General features: G+C 48.5%; 1 protein-coding gene across 3 annotated transcripts; it reads left to right on the forward strand.

Annotated features, from left to right (window-relative positions):
* The first annotated feature begins 1,196 nt into the window (after positions 1-1,196).
* LOC309376137 (uncharacterized protein) lies at positions 1,197-18,253 on the forward strand. 3 transcript variants are annotated; one of them, XM_081922342.1, is made up of 5 exons: positions 1,197-1,354; positions 7,863-8,134; positions 11,609-11,642; positions 15,117-15,237; positions 17,912-18,253. In XM_081922342.1, the coding sequence occupies exons 1-5, from the start codon at positions 1,352-1,354 to the stop codon at positions 18,217-18,219; spliced, it is 738 nt and encodes a 245-aa protein (XP_081778468.1). In that variant the 5' UTR covers positions 1,197-1,351; the 3' UTR covers positions 18,220-18,253. The 3 variants fall into 3 exon arrangements, with proteins under 3 accessions (XP_081778468.1, XP_081778467.1, XP_081778466.1); XM_081922341.1 differs by having other exon boundaries at positions 7,876-8,134; XM_081922340.1 differs by lacking the exon at positions 1,197-1,354 and adding an exon at positions 2,608-2,833 and having other exon boundaries at positions 7,876-8,134.
* The last annotated feature ends 1,238 nt before the right edge of the window (positions 18,254-19,491 follow it).

The raw sequence follows: 19,491 nt of genomic DNA on the forward strand, positions 1-19,491 counted from the left end.
GGGACCCAACTGGAGGGTCATCTAGTCCAACCCCCTGCAATGCAGGAATATTTTTGCCCAACGTGGGACTCGAACCCAAGACCCCGAGGTTGATAGTCTCACGCTCCCACAGTTGAGCTATTTCAGCTGTTCCTGGGTGGGCTGATAAGAAAGAAGTAGAAAAAGAAAAGAAATTGCACGGCTGCAGCTCAGCCAGATGGGCAGGGTTCAAATAATAAAATTAATATCATCATAGTTATTATTTGGAGTCATAACTGTGGAATTGTAGAGTTGCAATATTAGCTAAAGTAAACCTGGCAGGGGGCCAGAATAATAATAATAATAATAATTTTTTATTCAAAATTAAAACAAGACATATCATCCTTGTTTTTCCCCCCATTTTCCCTCCCTCCCACCCCCACCCCCTGACTTCCCTCAGTTCCAGTCTTTGGTTTCTCTGCTGTTTTCTGCATGTTACAAAGTTGTATAGATCCTCAAGCTATTTCGCTGATTATTATCAATAAAAAGTTGGTGAATGTTTATTCAAAACCTGCCAAGGAGTCCAGTTCGCTTTGTTGCGTCTTCAGATACTTTGTAATAATAATAATAATAATAATACTGTAATCATCATCATACAAACGAATAGCAAACCAAAACGGCAACCAAGTTGGCAGTGGTTAAACTTTAAGCTTGGCACTGGGACCCAGGTAAGACCAGGGTTCAAACCCCACCAGTGGGTGTTCCCATGGGGGCCCATCACTGCCTCTTAGCCTCTTAACCTCACAGGGTTGTTGTGAGGATAAAACAGAGGGAGGGGCACCATGCGTGCCACTTTGAGCTCCTTGGAGGAAAGCAGGAGGGAAATAAATCAAATAAATAGTAAAAAAAGGAAAAAGTCACAAAACCGGTAGCAGGGAGTAGAAATGGCCCTGCCCGGTGCCTCAGTGAGGGTGCCTTGCGAAAGCGAGGCGCCAACACAGAAAAGGCTCCGTCTCCTCCCCCTTCACCCCACACGGGTATTGAGGCATCATCTCTGGTCTCTCCCAGTCCAAGAATCCAGCCAGTGGCCAGACTGGTTGAACTGGGAGGCCACCCTCCGTACACACAGCCTGCCTTCCTGTGGATAGGTGAAGAGGCTGCTCCCAGCTGGGCTCTGATTGGCTGAGAGGGATGCTGCTTCAGGGATGCTCGGGGATTAGACGATCAGAGCAGGGGATTAGACGATCAGAGCAGCATCGGCTTGTTTTCAGAGCCTCTGCCTGCCTGTGCCAGCCCCCTCCTCGCCACGCTGCCCTCTGATGGGTGGCTCCCGGCGGGATGAGCAGCGCCGCAGGGATTCCCGCGGGGATCCATCAGGGCTACCTCCGCAAATATGGTGAGTTACCCCAACTCCCACCCACCCACCCCACGACCCTGGCACTCTGCTCCATCAGGGCAGAAATGCACCATCCTGCCCCTGGCATCTTGTTGGGGGGCAGGGTGGGAACAAGAATCCATGTTGTTGTTTTTGCTGTTGCCTAGGTCTCCTGATTTTCCCGCACCCCCTCTTTTTTAAAAAAAGCTTTTTAAAGAAATAAACCACTTTTGCTTGCAGGGCTGCTAAGCATTTTGCAAAAGACCTCAGGGTGGGTTGTATCCCTCTCCCCATTTCATCTGCACGACAGCCCTGTGAGGGAGGTTAGGCTGAGGGTGAGGGGCTGGCTCCAACCACTAGGCCATAGCTGTCAATGTTTCCCTTTTTTTATTCCGAATAGGATCCTCGCAAGAAAAGGGAAAAGTTGACAGCTAGGCACTAGGCACCCACAGCCACTTCCCAGCTTAATTGGCTCAAAAACCTGTATTTATATATAAATGTGTATGTGTTTGATTGTTGTTAGCCGACCTGAGCCCGGCTTCGGATGGGGAGGGCGGGATATAAATAAAATTTATTATTATTATTATTATTATTATTATTATTATTATTATTATTATGTGTGGGTATGCAAATTGGTGGAACCTTTGAGTTGCTAGCAAAGTCCCTGTCTAGATTAAGGGATGTTGTTGTTGTTGTTTAGTAGTTTAGTCGTGTCCGCCTCTTCGTGACCCCCTGGACCAGAGCACGGCAGGCACTCCTGTCTTCCACTGCCTCCCGCAGTTTGGTCAAACTCATGCTGGTAGCTTCGAGAACACTGTCCCACCATCTCGTCCTCTGTCGTCCCCTTCTCCTTGTGCCCTCCATCTTTCCCAGCACCAGGGTCTTTTCCAGGGAGTCTTCTCATGAGGTGGCCAAAGTCTTGGAGCCTCAGCTTCAGGATCTGTCCTTCCAGTGAGCACTCAGGGCTGATTTCCTTCAGAATGGAGAGGTTTGATCTTCTTGCAGTCCATGGGACTCTCCAGAGTCTCCTCCAGCACCAGAATTCAAAAGCATCCATTCTTCAGCGATCAGCCTTCTTTCTGGTCCAGCTCTCACTTCCATACATCACTACTGGGAAAACCATGGCTTTGACTATACGGACCTTTGTTGGCAAGGTGATGTCTCTGCTTTTTAAGATGCTGTCTAGATTAAGGTATATGGAAAGGCAAATGCTACTGCAAGCCCGGAGAAATCGCTGCGACAAAAGTTATGGGGGGTGGGACTCAAAAGTATCTGGAAGTAGCACCCTCTCTGCCCCAGAAGATGCCTGCTTCATTCCCTAATCCCGGCTCCGTAGGATCCCAGGGTTGCGCAAAACAGCACTCTGCACATGTTCAAAGGGCCCATGCATCTTTCCTAGCAGTTCATTGTGTCTTTCCTATGACAATGGGTTAATGACTTCTCAACCAGAAGCCAGGAGCTCAGGCTGCGTAAAAAATCACCAGCTTAAAATGTGTAAAGGTCGTTCTTTTTCTCAATTCTAATCAAAGCTGGGGGTGTTTTTTGGAGGGTGGGGCACATCTAAATGCAGCGTTTTGCAAGAAAGAAGAGGATAGATATGTGATTGTTCCCAAGTAGCTGGTCATTCTGACGCTTGCTCTGTACTGCTGTTTTGTTCCGTATATTGTCCCGGCCGTGTTATTTCATGAGAGGGCAGTATACAGATATTTCTGCAAATAGATAAATATACAAAAGCAAGCAAAGGAACAACGAGACTATGCAATTCAGCCCTGGAGGAGACTTGTGCTCAGGCTCAGCCCTGGAAGTAGGTTTGTTGATTTAGCATTTGGGGAATATTCAGAATTAGAACTGAGATTAAGAAGAAGAGATCCCCTTCCCTTTGAATCTGCCGTTTGAGATTCCCAGACTCCAGAGATTCCGAAGTCCTGGCTAAGTGTAAAGAAGTCAGGGTTGCGCCAGCTGCTATGCAGACAGAAATTCAACATGTGGTGGTTGCCTTCAGCCTGAGGGGGCGGGGAGCAGAATGGTTATAGTGATGAGCTGTGCCTGTTGAATTTCTGTCAGCCACACTTTGTGGGTTATTTCATCTTTATTTTTAAATGTCTAAAAAAAATCCACAGCTAGGCAGCTTCTACCCAACAGGGGGCTAATTTTGCATTGTGCATTGTGGCAGGTACTAAATTTCTAGAAAGCAGTGAACGCTCCTTCTCATCCTCAGTGAGAGCAATTTATACTCTGTACCTGCTCAGAGGCAGGCAGGGCTCCTCTTTCATACATCCCAGGACTCATTCCTGCTGCTGGAGTGGAAGCAAGTGCCAGGATTGAGCCCCAGCACAAATAAATAAACCCCCACCGTGGGTCATGATTCCTTTATAATTCCACCAGTCTTGCATCTTCTACCACCAGGCAATGGATGCAACTAGCTGATTCTGCCCTTGTTGTGTGTCCCATTTCTCACAGGATGTTGGGGAGATGAACGCAAAGAGCTTTTCTCACCAGGCAGGGGGGGAAACCACAACTTTCTAGGTCAATCAGGATGCTTTTAAATTACATTTTTTAAAAATCTGCTCCTAGAGCTTTAATTAATTAATTGCATAGTTTAGTTGATTAAACCCAAAGCACCAGATCTCCCAGCTGTGCAAAAGGATCAGCTCACCCCCAAACCCTGATGACGAGGGTACCCCAGGCCCAAATTTAGCACAGTAATAACAATAATAATTTTCTTATTTGTACTCTGCCCGTATGACTGAGTTGCCCCAGATCCTCTGGGCAGCTGGGTAATCTTCCTGGCCTGCAAAAGGAAATAACAAAGCTTTTTTATCGTTCTGTGATATCGTAATATTGCATTTTATTCCTTCTTCTGCGTGTGTGAGCGCCTTCCGGGGATGACGTGTCGCTGAATGGCCTGCACAGATAGAGTCAACAAATAAATAGCTCTTACTGGTTACAATTACAGGACACTGACAAACTGGAACGTGTCCAGAGGAGGGCAACCAAAATGGTCAAAGGCCTGGAAACGATGCCTTATGAGGAACGGCTAAGGGAGCTGGGCATGTTTAGCCTGGAGAAGAGGAGGTTAAGGGGTGATATGATAGCCATATTCAAATATATAAAAGGATGTCACATAGAGGAGGGAGAAAGATTGTTTTCTGCTGCTCCAGAGAAGCGGACACAGAGCAATGGATCCAAACTACACGAAAAAAGATTCCACCTAAACATTAGGAAGAACTTCCTGACAGTAAGAGCTGTTTGACAGTGGAATTTGCTGCCAAGGAGTGTGGTGGAGTCTCCTTCTTTGGAGGTCTTTAAGCAGAGGCTTGACAACCATATGTCAGGAGTGCTCTGATGGTGTTTCCTGCTTGGCAGGGGGTTGGACTCGATGGCCCTTGTGGTCTCTTCCAACTCTATGATTCTATGATTCTATTCTATGATTCTATGAATTTGAGGAGCTTTTAAAACTAGACTGCCAACCACTTCCTTTTTTCTTTTTTCTTTAGTCAGGCCCTGCTCCTCTACCTTCCAAAGCTGCAGGCATTAGCAGCAGACGACATCAGCCTCCAAGCTTCCCTTGAGGATTTCTCCTCCTAAAGGCAGAGGAGCCAGCTGGGGTGGCTTTGGGTTGATAAGTTGGCAGCCCTGTTTCACACACACACAGACCCTCAACCAGTTCTGACTGTGAATTCGCCCAATGCTTTTCCATCCACAAGTTCCCCACCTGCTTGCAAGATGAACCTTTTCCTCCACCTTCTGCAAGAGGGAAAAACGCTGCTGGAACCCTCTTGGTTTATCTGAGCTGCTCTGCTGCACACTGGCAACCGCAGACCCTCCCAGGTGCCCCTGTTTTCCAGGGACAATCCCGGATTTACTTATTGGCTTAAGAAAATGATGTTGTTGTTGTTTAGTCATTTAGTCATGTCCGACTCTTCGTGACCCCCTGGACCAGAGCATGCCAGGCACTCCTGTCTTCCACTGCCTCCCGCAGTTTGGTCAGATTCATGCTGGCAGCTTCGAGAACACTGTCCCACCATCCCGTCCTCTGTCGTCCCCTTCTCCTTGTGCCCTCCATCTTTCCCAACATCAGGGTCTTCCAGGGAGTCTTCTCTTCTCATGAGGTGGCCAAAGTCTTGGAGCCTCAGCTTCAGGATCTGTCCTTCCAGTGAGCACTCAGGGCTGATTTCCTTCAGAATGGAGAAGTTTGATCTTCTTGCAGTCCATGGGACTCTCAAGAGTCTCCTCCAGCACCATCATTCAAAAGCATCCATTCTTCGGCGATCAGCCTTCTTTATGGTCCAACTCTCACTTCCATACATCATTACTGGAACAAAATTATACAGATAGCAAAACAAGTCTGAGTTAACATTGCCTTCTACCAATAAGAGATAGTGATAACTATTACAATAGTGAAAATACTAAAAATACATTTACTTCACCTTTTGAACTTCTATTCTGGTTACAATATATTACCATTCTATTAGAATCTATTATATCCTTTTATTATTTTATTTCCCAAATTCAACCTAACCCTCCCCTCCTCCCCACTGCTTCCCTTCACCTGTGTGAGATTTTCCCAACATAATATTTTATCTAGCTGCTATAACAAAATAAAATAACTTATAAATTATAATTACGGTACTTCTTTTGTCCTTACATGCTTAACAATTGCCTATTAAGAGTTCTGCTTTAACACCATATTTCTTCATGTATTCACCTATGCATTCCCAATCTGTATAGAATTTTTGATTGGAGCAGCCCCTGGTTAATGCAGCCATTTTTTTCCCATCTTGGCAAACTCACAAATCGTAACTTGCCATTCTGTCAATTGTGGTACTTTTTCTGTTTTCCAATATTTTGCCATAAGTATTCTTGCGGCTGCCGTTATATACAAAAATATATTTCCTTTCTCCTTGGGTATGTCTATGCAATTTTTAAATGACATCTGAAGGCAGCTCTGTATAGGTTGATTTTGTTTAATGCTTTATGTTTTATTATGTTTTTATATAGGTTGCAAGCCATCCAGAGTAGCTTGGGCAACTAATCAGATGGGCGGGGTATATATAATAAAATTAGTTGTAGTACAGTAGTAGTAGTAGTACTATGGAATAGGACATCCCTATTTTCATCGGATCAATGTTGCAGGGTATGAAACTGCCTCCCCCCCCCCCGGGCCTTTTGGGATTATTGCCGCTAGCATTTGATTGAATCCTAATCCCAAAGCGCCCACGAGAGAATTTAATCATTGTTTTTAATCTGTTTGTTGCTGTGCATGATGTTTGTCCCGTCGTCGGCCTGCGACAGATTGATGGAAACGGAATCTCCTTAGTAGCAAATTACTCTCTGGGATAAACGAGCCATCCGTCCACTCAGTAATGAGAGAGCCTGATGAACAGCGGAGGAGAGGGCCAGAGAGGCATAATCCCCACTTCCGTCCAAAGGAGAGCAGAGGAAGTTGCTAGTCCCCAAGAGGCAAGGGTGTTCTGGGGGTTGGTTTGGATGACCCTTGGGGGTCCCTTCCAACTCTACCATTCTATAAGACTGAGGTTGAATCCTGACAAGACAGAAGTACTGTTTTGCGGGGACAGGGGGCGGGCGGGTGTGGAGGACTCCCTGGTCCTAAATGGGGAACTGTGCCCCTGAAGGACCAGATGCACAGAGTGGGAGTCATTTTGGACTCACAGCTGCCCATGCAGGCACAGGTCAATTCTGTGTCCAGGGCAGCTGTCTGCCAGTTCCATCTGGTACGCAGGATGAGACCCTACCTGCCCACAGACTGTCTCGCCAGAGTGGTGCATGCTCTGGTTATCTCCCGCTTGGACTACTGCAATGCACTCTACGTGGGGCTACCTTTGAAGGTGACCCGGAAACTACAACTAATCCAGAATGCGGCAGCTAGACTGGTGACTGGTAGCGGCCGCCGAGACCATATAACACCGGTCTTGAAAGACCTCCCAGTACGTTTCCGAGCACAATTCAAAGTGTTGGCGTTGACCTTTAAAGCCCTAAATGGCCTCGGTTCAGTATATCTGAAGGAGCGTCTCCACCCCCATCATTCTGCCAGGACACTGAGGTCCAGCGCCGAGGGCCTTCTGGCGGTTCACTCACTGCAAGAAGCCAAGTTACAGGGAACCAGGCAGAGGGCGTTCTCGGTGGTGGCACCCGCCCTGTGGAACGCCCTCCCACCAGATGTCAAAGAGAACAACAACTACCAGACTTTTAGAAGACATCTGAAGGCAGCCCTGTTTAGGGAAGCTTTTAATGTTTGATGCATTACTGTATTTTAATATTTTGTTGGAAGCTGCCCAGAGTTGATGGGGAAGCCCAGCCAGATGGGCGGGGTATAAATAATAATTATTATATTATATTATTATTATAACCAGATTGGGTTGCCAATGGAAAGGTCCCAGGGCTCATATCCGCCTACAAGTCACACCTTCCGCCCTTGAAGCTAGTCGGCTGAGATTCCTTGGCTTTGAACCAAAGCAAATGCTCTCACGCTTCTGACTTCTATCTCCTTGCCAACCTTGACCTCAAGTGGTCCTTTGCAGGAGGCTTCCTTTTCAAGCAGTGGAAGGAGAAGTTCCTCGTCGTCTCGCTGGACGGCAGCCTGCTCATCTGCCCGGATGCCGACTCCCCGGCCGAGCTGGGCATCTCCCTGGGCACCAGCTGCGAGGCCATCCTGGAGGGCAGTGAGATCTGCGACCTGCCGCGCCTTCCTCTGGGGGCCCAGACGGACAGCTGCCTGGGGCTGAGTCTCTGCGACGGCAAGTTCCTCCTCTTCCTCGCCCCTGACGGCCAAGTGTGCAGGTGGGCCTGCCGACCTTCTGTAGTTTATGACGGGCGCTGGGAACTGTGGCTGCATGAGGGGTGTCCGCAAATTCATCCAATCCCCTTTCAAAGCCTTCCAAGTTGGTGGTCGTCACTAGAACTTGCGGAGGCGATTTCCAACATTCCTGGCATTGTTGTACACCATGCAATTGCATAATGGTGTTGCGTGTGACTTAGCTGTAGCATTCCCAAAGCAAAGAAGGATTGGACTCTGATTAATAAAATACCGTATTTTTCGCTCTATAAGACACACCCGACTATAGGACTCACCTTGCGCTCTGGAGGCTTCAGGTGGCTACCTTGGAAGCCTGGAGAGCGAGAGGGGTCTGTGTGCACCGACCCCTCTCGCTCTCCAGGCTTCAGTGAAGGCAACCCGAAGCCTCAGGAGCGCGGTGGGAGTTCCCGCTGTGCTCCGGAGGCTTCGGGTTCCTTTCAACCTGCTCTTTGGGGCTGGTGGGGGGAAGGGCTGCTTTCCCCCACCGCCAGCCTCAAAGATCCCTGAAGCCTTCGGAGCGCAGCGCAAATTCCCACTGCGCTCCACGGGCTTCGGGTTCCTTTTACTGAAGCCAGGAGAGTCTTGCTCTCCTGGCTCCAGCGAAAGGAACCTGAAGCCTTCGGAGTGCAGTGGGAACTCGCACTGCGCTCCGAAGGCTTCAGGCGGCTATCCCTGAAGCCTGGAGAGCGAGAGGGGTCAGTGCGCACGACCCCTCTCACTCTCCAGCTTCAGCGAAAGCAACGCGAAGCCTCCAGAGCGCGGGGGGAGCTCTCCCTCTGCGCTTCGGAGGCTTCGCGTTGCTATCGCTGAAGCCAAGGAGCCTGCATTCGCTCCATAGGACGCACACACATTTCCCCTTAATTTTTGGAGGGGGAAAAGTGTGAAAATACTATAGAGTGAAAAATACGGTACACACGAGGCTTGACCAGCAAGACTCTGGGAGGAGTGCGTATAATAATAATTCCTGTCCACCCCTCGGCCCAGGTCGTTTTATTCACAAAAGAACTTTTTACACAGTGTTCTTAAGAACCAATCAGATTTCCTCTGAGTATTGCAAAACCCCCACGTAGGACAAAGTCAGAGCAGAAGAAATACTTTTAACTACAAAGAAACTATTTCCTACTTGAGCATGCGTACATTCTGGGGTAAATATAAAAGGAGGAATGCATTCAGCAAACCCGGAGGTCATAAACAAGCGGTAAACAGGAGAGGAAGGATGGCAAGGAAAGATTAGGCATATTTATCACCTCCATGTGAAACTATTTCCTGGCCTTAAGATTAACAAAACCAAGGAAAGGTGCATCAAAGCTAACTATCATCTTTATGACCCAGGATGCCTGATGAAGCAACTGGCCTGTGTACTTAGAATGCTTATACGTACCTGTCAGGCGTAGAGAAAGCAAATGGCAGAGGTACAGAGGCTTGTGGGATTTGATCAGAAACTATTGTCAATGAATCAAACCCAGTCAACGCAATGTGTTCATTGCTGACACAACTGGCTTGCTCCATATTTCATAATTCCTCATAGCAATCCCACCTGACCCCCACACTCTGGATATTTGCACCCCTACACTTAGCCATCATCAGGATTGACAGCAGAGCCATAGAGAACACTGGAGGCTGACCTTGTGTCTTCAGGTACATTTCAGGTGTAGGGTGTTTTGCACAGGAATAGATTTCATTCAGCGTGTCCTGGTAAATATTTTAATGGATGCAACTAAAAGTGGCCCAGGAGTGAAATATGTTATGTGTTGCTGTATTTTTGCACGATAAGCTGTACCCGAATGCATAAGTCATAAAAAGATGTACCTGAATGCATGAGACGTAAAAAGAACAAATTTCTTTTTTGTATTGGCTGCATATGAAAATCAAGTTTTGATCTGAAAATGTGAGCAACACTGGTATGAATAAAATGCTTCTAGGCTCTGTGCCAACTTTACACCATGTATTTCATTACTATTTAAAACTAGCCTCCATATTTGTGATATAATAATAATAATAATAATAATAATAATAATAATAATAATAATAATTGCATAAAGGTGCAACGATAAGTAAAAGTAAAGGGACCCCTGACCATTAAGCCCAGTTGTGACCTACTCTGGGGTTGCGGCACTCATCTCGCTTTATTGGCCGAGGGAGCCGGCGTACAACTTCCGGGTCATGTGGCCAGCATGACTAAGCCGCTTCTGGCAAACCAGAGCAGCGCACGGAAACCCGTTTACCTTCCCATTGGAGCGGTACCTATTTATCTACTTGCACTTTGGTGTGCTTTCAAACTGCTAGGCTGGCAGGAGCTGGGACCGAGCAATGGGAGCTCACCCCATTGTGGGGATTCGAACCGCCGACTTTCTGATCGGCAAGTCCTAGGCTCAGTGGTTTAGACCACAGCGCAACCCGCAGGTGCAACAATACTGGCAGTCTTATTTTTGTTCCTCTTCCTACAGCATATTTATTTCTTACATTTATATCCGACCTTTTCCCCCAAGGAGCTCCAAGCATTGTGCTTGCTTCTCCACCTCCCCATTTCATTCTCAAAACAACCCTGCAAGGGAGCTTAGGCTGAGAGGCAGCGACTGGCCTCAGGGTCACCCAGTTGAGCCTCATGGCTGAGGACTCACCACACTGACCTTTTGCCCCAGGCACATGTGTGCGCTTAAAAGCGACATAGGATAATAAAACTGTTGAGATGGAAAGGACCTCAAAGACCATCCATTCCAACCCCCTGCAAGGCAGGAATAAGCCGCTTTGAACCTGCAACCTTGGCGTTATCGGCGCCACACGCTAGCCAACTGAGCTATTCATGCTCTAGCTTGGATATACAGTGGTACCTCGGTTTAAGAACAGCCCTGTTTATGAATGATTCAGTTTACGAACTCCGCAAAACCCTAAGAAGTGTCCCGGTTTGAGAACTTTACCTCGGTCTAAGAACAGAATCCGAACGGTGGAAGGGCACAGCAGGAGGCCTCATTAGGGAAAGTGTGGCTTGGTTTAAGAACGGTTTAAGAATGGACATCTGGAACGGATTAAGTTCGTAAACCGAGGTACCACTGTATGTCTGATTTGCTTGGCTTTCGCCATGAGAACCTGCACTTTCACACTCAACCAGAGCAATTGTCAATTTGGGTTTTCATGGCTGGCCATTGGCCTGCTTTAAAGAGCAGGTTACCACAAGGAAAGTTCCAGAATAATAAAAAAAAGTGGGGGGAGCTGCTTGGACACCGAGCTTCAAAGCACAGACTGCCTTGAAAGATCAAGTGTGGATAAGCCCTGAGTGGGGGAATTTGAACCCTGGTCTCTCCCAGGTCCTGGTCCAACACTCTGACCCTTAGGCCAAGGCAGTTACGGGATCGTAAGATGCCAGATGGGTCAACAGAGTGATGCTTGCAGGGGCAGAGTACGTGATGAGACACAGCGGCATCCATAACACAAAATCCTGTTTTCCTTTTTTCCTGCAGACAGTGGCTCAACATCTTGAGAAAAGTCAAAGAGGTAAGGATTTGAAATGGAAAGTGTTGTAAACAAAAATTGCCCTTTTCCCTTATGGGGTATCCAAGAGCCTATACAGAGTCCTTACGTAGGTTCCCTATTGGTAGGAGAAAATAACAGAGGCCAACCAGAGAATATTGAGAAGCAAAGCAGCTGGTAAGCCTGATCTTTATTGATCTGTTGCAACAGGGTGCTCCCCTCACACGCAGGAAAGGAGGAGGAACCCAGAACAATGGTGTGCAAGACCTTATAAAGACTTCTGAAATTGCCACCCTGTAGATCAAGACCACCCCCAGAAACATCATACATACATCACAGAAGGTGTGTAACCTAAGACCACCCCTCAGATACATCACACCTACATCACAGAAAAGGCAGGTCTAAAACAGAAATTTGAATGCTGTTTTTCTCCTGTCGTTTATCTCCTGTCTGGCAGGTTACTTGATTGGATTGCCTGGGGAGCCTGGCTAGTCTTTTGTAATGATAAATACTTAGTTCCTGGGCCAGGTCACAGGCTCACACCCTATTCATATCTTAAATGTGCCCTGAAGACAGGATTTGTGAGGAACGAGACAATGGGGAGGTTTCCCACTTTGACCTTGCGGAGAAAACATTTGCTCAGTTTAGGAGTCAAAATGGTTCCAGGTTGGTCTTCCTGTGCTGATCTATGTACGTGCTTGGTTGGTACGCTTATGAACATTACCATATATCTAAGACCTCAAAATTCCTATCACAAAACTCTAGAGCACAGCTGGGGAGTCTCAGGCCTAGAGGTGGGACAGGATGCGGCCCTCTAGACCTCACCAGCGGCCCTTGGGACGTTCCCCAAGCCACACCCCCTCGGCTTCCCAGCTCTCCGATTTTGTCCAGCTGGAATGCATCCTCCTGGAAAAGGATTGGAGTTGCGTCCATTGCCCAATTCCTCCTCCTCCCAGTTTTGGGTGCACCATTCGCATTCGGCCCCCAGAAGGTTTCCCAGGAGGGATTGCGGCCCTCAGGCTCAACAGGTTCCCCAGCCCTGGGCTGGAGAAAGAGCAGGAGGCAGCTACCAGTTTACCCAGCAACGCCACCCTCTTTGCTGCGGGTTTGCTAACTGGATATTGGTTTCAAAGGGGGAAAACCTTACCAGCAAACCCCTTCCGTGTTCTGTGTGTGTTATGTACTGAAGTTCTCACCCTGGTCCAGCAGGGGGATACTGTAGATAGTTCAGGTCCACATATGCAAATAAGGGATCGAAAGTGACGTTCAGTGATTGGATAGTTACAGAAAATGTTACAGTTACTGTTATGTTCTAGTGGAGGCTGGCTGAACCCTTCAGTTCAGTTCTGTTCTGGCCTGTGAATAAACAAGAGCTGCTTTGGAAGAATCGCTGTGTCGTATGATATGTTCACCCACAACTTAACACTGGCGACGATGATGGGATTGATGGACAACAGAGCACAGCCAGATGTGGCCAACCTCTGAGCGGAGCTGAATCACTGAGCGAAATCCCTGAACAGAACCAATTCAGAGCTGACTGTTCTGGCTAGAGCACTGTGTTCCATCCATCGCCCTTCTCTCCGGCATCGGAATCATGGCTTCACTTGTGCCTCTACCGCTGTTTGCGCCAGCCTCTGAATCATGGGACTCCTACCTCGCTCGGTTTGACTGCTACCTCCAAGCCAACGAGCTGACAGTGGAAGCGGGGCCTATTCCTCAGCCTCTGTGGGCCTGAGGTGTTTGAGACGGCCTGAGCATTGGTTGCGCCTGTAGCAGTCCAGGCAACACCGTGGGACACGACCCAAGAGAAGCTCCGCAACCACTACGCACCAAAGCCGTCCAAGATTGCTGCCCGCCATGCATTTTACCACCGGAACCAGGCAGAGGGGGAGTCAATCAACAACTACACTACTGCCCTGCGACAGGCTGCAATGCACTGCGAGTTCCGAGACTTGGACGATGCGCTGATGGATCGAATCGTCTGTGGGATCTGGGACATCCATCTGCAACCGTGTCTCCTCGCCAAGCCAGACCTCACGCTGCAGATCCGCAAGGCCAGCAGTCCGTGTCTTGCTAGGAAGCCAGTTTCGTATCTTCTTAGCTGCGATTCCTGCATTGCGTGATTCCTGCTGATGCAGAAATCATGGGCAACAGCAGGCTTGTCGCTGTTTTAAAATCCTTCCCAGCTGCTGACAGAGATGGGTCATTGGCCTGATCCAGCACTCTTCTTATGGATTCAGGCAGAGGTGGGACAAACTGTAAGGGCATTGGGGGTGTAATTAATTGTTTAGGGGGGTTTGCTGGCGGTCAAGATTCAATTCTAGATTCGTTAATTTTGCAGTTTTGGACTGAAATATATTCGGAGTCGAGAGTGGATTTCATGCTCTTTATTCAGCTCATAGTGGTGAGGAGGAATGGAAGTTCCCCCAGAATGTCTGCTTTATATACATTATTTACACAATGGGCCCCACGTGATTGGCTAATTCCGGGATTCACCTGTAGGCCAATCAGGTTGCAGATTCACTTCCACCTGGAGCTGGATTGGGTGACTCCTGTGGACCAATCAGACTGCTACATTCTGAATCCTATTGTTCTAGGACCAATCAGACTGCTGCATTCTGAATCCTATTATTCTAGGACCAATCAGACTGTTGCCTTTTGGATCCTATTCAGCTCAGTACATAACACCCTTCCCCTCTAAGTTCCAGTCCTGCCCGGGAGGTTGTATTCATAGTCCTCAAGGTACGCCAGCCGCCTACGTGTGTGTTGCGGCCTTGGGTGTTCCCTGGTCAGGGGTTCGGGTTCTGGCTCATGTTCCGAGGATGCTGGCTGCGATGGGGCCGTTTGGTCTGGTGCAACCGGCTTGCTCATAACATGGACATATAAACATTTATTTTCAGATCTTATGGCTTATGTGGGGATCATTTAATTCTGATGTGCAAATCTTGATTTTTTTTTATTTATCACCTATGCTGACTTTAGTTGTGTTTTTTGTAATTACAGTCAAACCTCGGTTCTTGAATAGCTCCATTTTTGAACCTTTCGGCTCCCGAACACCCAAACACTGGAATTAACTGCTCCGGTTTTTGAGCAATCTTCGGAAACCGAATGTTTTGAGTTTCCCCATTGTATTGAGACTTTCCTAGCTGGATTCCTGTATCTAGATCAGGGGTCAGCAAACTTTTTCAGCAGGGGGCCGGGTCACTGTCCCTCAGACCTTGGGGGGGGGGCGGACTATCTTTTGAAAAAAAAAAAATGTACGAATTCCTATGCCCCACAAATAACCCAGAGAGGCATTTTAAATAATTCTACTCATGTAGAATTACATGAGGCATTTTACATTCTACTCATGTAAAAACATGCTGATTCCCGGACTGTCTGCGGGCCAGATTTAGAAGGCGATTAGGCCACATCCGGCCCCCGGGCCTTAGGTTGCCTACCCATGATCTAGATGACCCTCTGGTGTTCTTCCGACTGATTTTCGGCTTCTTTCTACAGAGCTTCTCCCAGGGATCTCCCTCCAACTGCAAGCTCCACATCAACTCGCCGGTGAGAAAACGCTTCTGGAAAGGCACTGGGGGCAGCGGGTCTCCCAGCCCCAGCACGGAGAGACGAGAAGGTAGCGGTTCCAGGGGTTGTGTGGGGCGCCAGTGGGCCACATCTGGGCATCCCTGTCAGGAGCTCAGCCTACTCTCGAGTAGGACCCTGGTAGAGAAACATGCCCGACTGGCATGTTCTCTCCCTCCTAGTCAATCAAAAGCTTTCTTCAGCCTGAACATCACAGCGACCAATGCCAACCGACACTGGCATACTTTGGGATCCACAGAGTTTGTGCATCATGCGTGACAGACCACAGGAACTCAGCATTTTGGCTAATCTACTTTATTTACATATAAACACCCACGGAGCACTGCAACATGGCTCCCTCTCTAGCATCAGACAACAAAGAGGAAAAGAACAAAGGACAATAGTCCCACTTCATGGAACACAGTAACACAAACAACCTGTCTCCATCACTTCCCGCTCTGTGGAATCAAAACATACACCGTCATGTGATAGACAACAATCCCATGACTGCAGTCACGGAGCAGGAATTCTAACATCCCCTCTTGGGTCAGGGCGATGCCAATCAGATGCGATTAGCTGGAAGGGTGGTGTAATGGTTCTAGGGGTTGCTCATGCGTAAATCAACACCACACCTGGCTGGGTTACCTGGGTGAACCCTTTCTGTCTGGACAGCCTCTCACCCGTGGCTGTCTCAATCACTGGCAGAATCCGTCAGTGGGCGTTTCTTGAACTTCTTCCAGCAAAGAAGCTCTTTGACGCCTAGTCACCGCCTACTCTCCCTGCGCGGAAGCCTTCTGCGCAGGGAGGGTGTGGGCAGCGGAGGACCCGTGCTCTCCCCGCTGGTCTCCGGCGAGGAGTCATGGAGCCACCTCGCCGATTCCCCCATCTGCCCCCCTTCTCCACTGGTGCTACGCTGAATTCCTTCCCCAGCAGATGGGCTGCTTCTCTCCCTCCCGGGACGCTCTCCTGAATCCCTCTGGAGCCCTCCCTCTCCCTCTGACTCCGATGGCAGTTCCCTGACAGGTGGCAACCACAATGAACACAGAGGAAGCTGGTTTGCTCTACATTCCCCAAACTGGTGCCTTCCAGATGTTTGGGACAACACGTCCCAGCCAGCCCAGCCGTATCTCCATTTCCTTGTGGAACCCGCTGCCGCAGGAAACAGTGATGGCTACCAAACGAGATGGCCTTAAAAGAGGATTAAGACAAATGAATGGAGGAGAGGACTATCAGTGGCTACTGGCCAGGATGGCTGTGCTCTGCCCTCTACAGTTGGAGGCAGCAGTGCTTCTGAACCCCAGTTTCTGGTGCTGTAAACAAAAATCTGCCCTTTTCCCCTTATGGATAGGGGAATAGGGTGCTCCCTTCACATGCAGGAAAGGAGGAGGACCCAAAACAAAGGTGTGCCTGCCCTTATATAGACATGTTAAATTCCCTGCCCCTCTGGAGCTCAAGACCACCCCTCCATATATCATGCATGCATACATACATACATACACAGAAGGGGTGTAACCCAAGACCACCCCCCTCAAACATCATACCTACATCACAGAAAGGGCGGTCTACAGCAGAAATCTGAGTGTGTTGTTTATCTCATCTGATAGGCTACCTTTTAATGCTCACTTGATTGGATACCCTGGGGAGCCTGGCCAGTCTTTTGTAATCATATATACTTAGTTCCTGAGCCAGCTCACAGGCTCACCCTATTCATACACAGACATAAACTTAAGACAGGATTTGTGAAGGAAAAGACAATGGGGAGGCTTTTCCATTTTCCTTTGACCTTGCAGAGAAAACATTTGGTCAGTTTGGGAATCAAAAATGGTTTCAGGTCGGTCTTCCTGTTCTGATCTGTGTACGTGATTGGTTGGTACATTTATGAACATTTATTACATATCCAAGACTTTAAAATTCCTATCACACTGGAAACCACAGAAGGGGAGAGGGCTCTTGTTCTCGGATCCTGCTCGGGGGTTTCCCATTGGTAGGGAGGCTGTATAGTCTTCCAGGGGCTACCACAACAACCATCCGCCACAACTGCCCAGCTAGGCTAACTCTCCTCCAATCCTCTTTCCTGGGTCTCACAGACTCCTTGCAGATGCCAAGACCCAGGTCTGGGGCAAGTAATCTTTGGTGAGAGAACCTCTCCAGAGATTTAACAATCACAAAATAGGCAGCATAGGAAAGCATGGAAGTTTGGCTGTAAAACCTTTAAAAATATGTGTTTTCCATTGAACCCCGAAGTATTCCCTAGCACATGAATAGACCACACTTTTGGCCAGCCATGAAACGGTTTACTTACCAAACTCTTCAAAGGTCAGATTCATGTGATTTTCCGTACAGCAGTCGTAAAAAGTTGCACAGGCAGTAAAACGTTGCTTGGTAACAAGACGATAAAATTTCCTAAACTATCAGGATAGGAGGAAAAGGCTGGAGTTTCAGACTCCATCATTGTCTGGAACAAAAGAGGCTGGTTAAAGCCATGCAGCTGGAGGGAGCAGGTCAGAGCTCCTCACATGCCGAATCCACATGTAGGCTGAGTACAACAAAAGGCTTCATTGCCCATTTCCTCCCAAGGTGAGGGGAAGTGACATAAGCAAAGCCTGGCAGGACAGCTTACTCTATGGCATTAACCCCTTCATGTGCTAACTAGACTCAAGCATGATGGCTATATGAGGCTGGTTACCCCCTCTTACCCTCCCCTTGCCTTTTGCTTCTCTCTCCAGTTGCCAGGTCCAGCCTGTGCCACGAAACCTGCTCCCCACACTGCCTCCGCCACGGCCCCAAGCCCCCCAACACAGGGGTGAAGGCCGCCTGCCTCCTGGTGGGGGGCGCCGCCGCTGGTCCCAGCATGGGTCACATGGTCAGCTCATCCACAGCCGGACCCCCTACGGACCCCCACCCGCCGGACTTCAAGGAGCTGGGCTACCACCCATCGGCCTGTGATTCCGAACCGCAGTACGAGGCCCCCCTGGATTACGACGGGATGGAGCAGGACTTAGACATGGTGGATTTTGGGGGGTTTGCCTTCTAGGCTCTGGGAGCCCCAGAGGTCTAAAGGGCTAAATTGCGGGTGCTCTGCTCCCTCCCTCTCCCCCAGGACTCGCTCGTCTGGCACCCCGTCACAGACATTTTCCACACATGCCCTTCGTTTGGAAAGGGTTGGGGTTCCTGCTTCAGAGATTTACCTCCTTTTCCTTTTCCCCCTCCCCATTTTTTTTTAAATATTTTTTAAACATTTAAATATTTTTAAAACCAAGGCAGCGAAATACAGAAGAGAGAAATGGGATCTTCCGCAAAGAGAGTGGAGAAATCATGAATAGGGGTTCAACGGAGCACAAAGGACTTTCTCCGTTGGGTGGGGGGGGGCAGCCTAGAGCAAAAGGACTAAAAATAAGCACAAACCACAAGGTTTGACCACGAATTCTTATGGAATTATCCATGCCCATTTGCATTCGGCCGGGGTTTCTTGTCCATGCCTTTTGTTGTTGACGTGAGCAATAAATCCATACCAAACTAGAAGAAAACTACTTTATTTTTTATTTTTATTTTGCTCTGTCCTCTGGTGTGTTAACTTTTCTAGCAGGGGTGTCTCCCATCCTTTAGAGCACAAAGCAGCCACGTCCACCTGCTTCAGATGTTTCCGGAAACGAGCTATAATGGCTCCGGTAGCAGCAAGAAGATGGGAAATCAACCCTTTAAGCTCCTCATTAAATAGATTTTAAAGGGTGGGTTGGGGGTATAGGAGAAACTTGCTTTCCAATGATTTTCCTGGTTTCTTTGAAAACTACCGTATTTTCAAATACCTAGTTTTTTGGGGGGGGGGGGAAATAAAGAAAAAAAATTATTCCCCCCCCCCCAGGCACGGGGCTGGGGAAGCCCGAGCTTCCCCCGACCCAAGCCCCCAGAACAGGCTGCTATCCGCAAGTCTTGGGAGCCCGGCGGGAAGTCGCACCGGGCTCCCAAGGCTTGCGGATATCTTCCTGAAGCCTGGAGAGCGAGAGGGGTCGGTGCGCACCGATCCTTCTTGCTCTCCAGGCTTCAGCGATAGCCTGCATTCGCCCCATAGGACGCACACACATTTCCCCTTCATTTTTGGAGGGGGAAAAGTGCGTCCTATAGGGCAAAAAATACGGTAATAGCCAGACTTTCTTAACTTTGGTACAGTGCCACCAGTGGTGGAGATAGGGTCCTGCTCTCCCCCTTTTTTAAAATCTTTGTTATCAGGAGAGCTGTGGTCTGTAGCTGTAGGTTCCAGGTTGTAAAGGGGTGCTTGGGCCAAATCTCTGTCTCTTCCCCACCACAG

The sequence above is a fragment of the Podarcis melisellensis genome (genome assembly GCF_964234715.1).
Source record: "Podarcis melisellensis genome assembly, chromosome: 8".
Taxonomy (NCBI): Eukaryota; Metazoa; Chordata; class Lepidosauria; order Squamata; family Lacertidae; genus Podarcis; species Podarcis melisellensis.

Bases quoted from the DNA above. Each gene is read 5' to 3' on its own strand.
- LOC309376137 (XM_081922340.1), top strand. From the start codon at position 2,767: ATGACTTCTCAACCAGAAGCCAGGAGCTCAGGCTGCGTAAAAAATCAC. The intron at 2,834-7,875 runs GTCGTTCTTTTT...GGTCCTTTGCAG, and splicing joins CCAGCTTAAAATGTGTAAAG to GAGGCTTCCTTTTCAAGCAG. The intron at 15,238-17,911 runs GTAGCGGTTCCA...TTCTCTCTCCAG, and splicing joins CAGCACGGAGAGACGAGAAG to TTGCCAGGTCCAGCCTGTGC.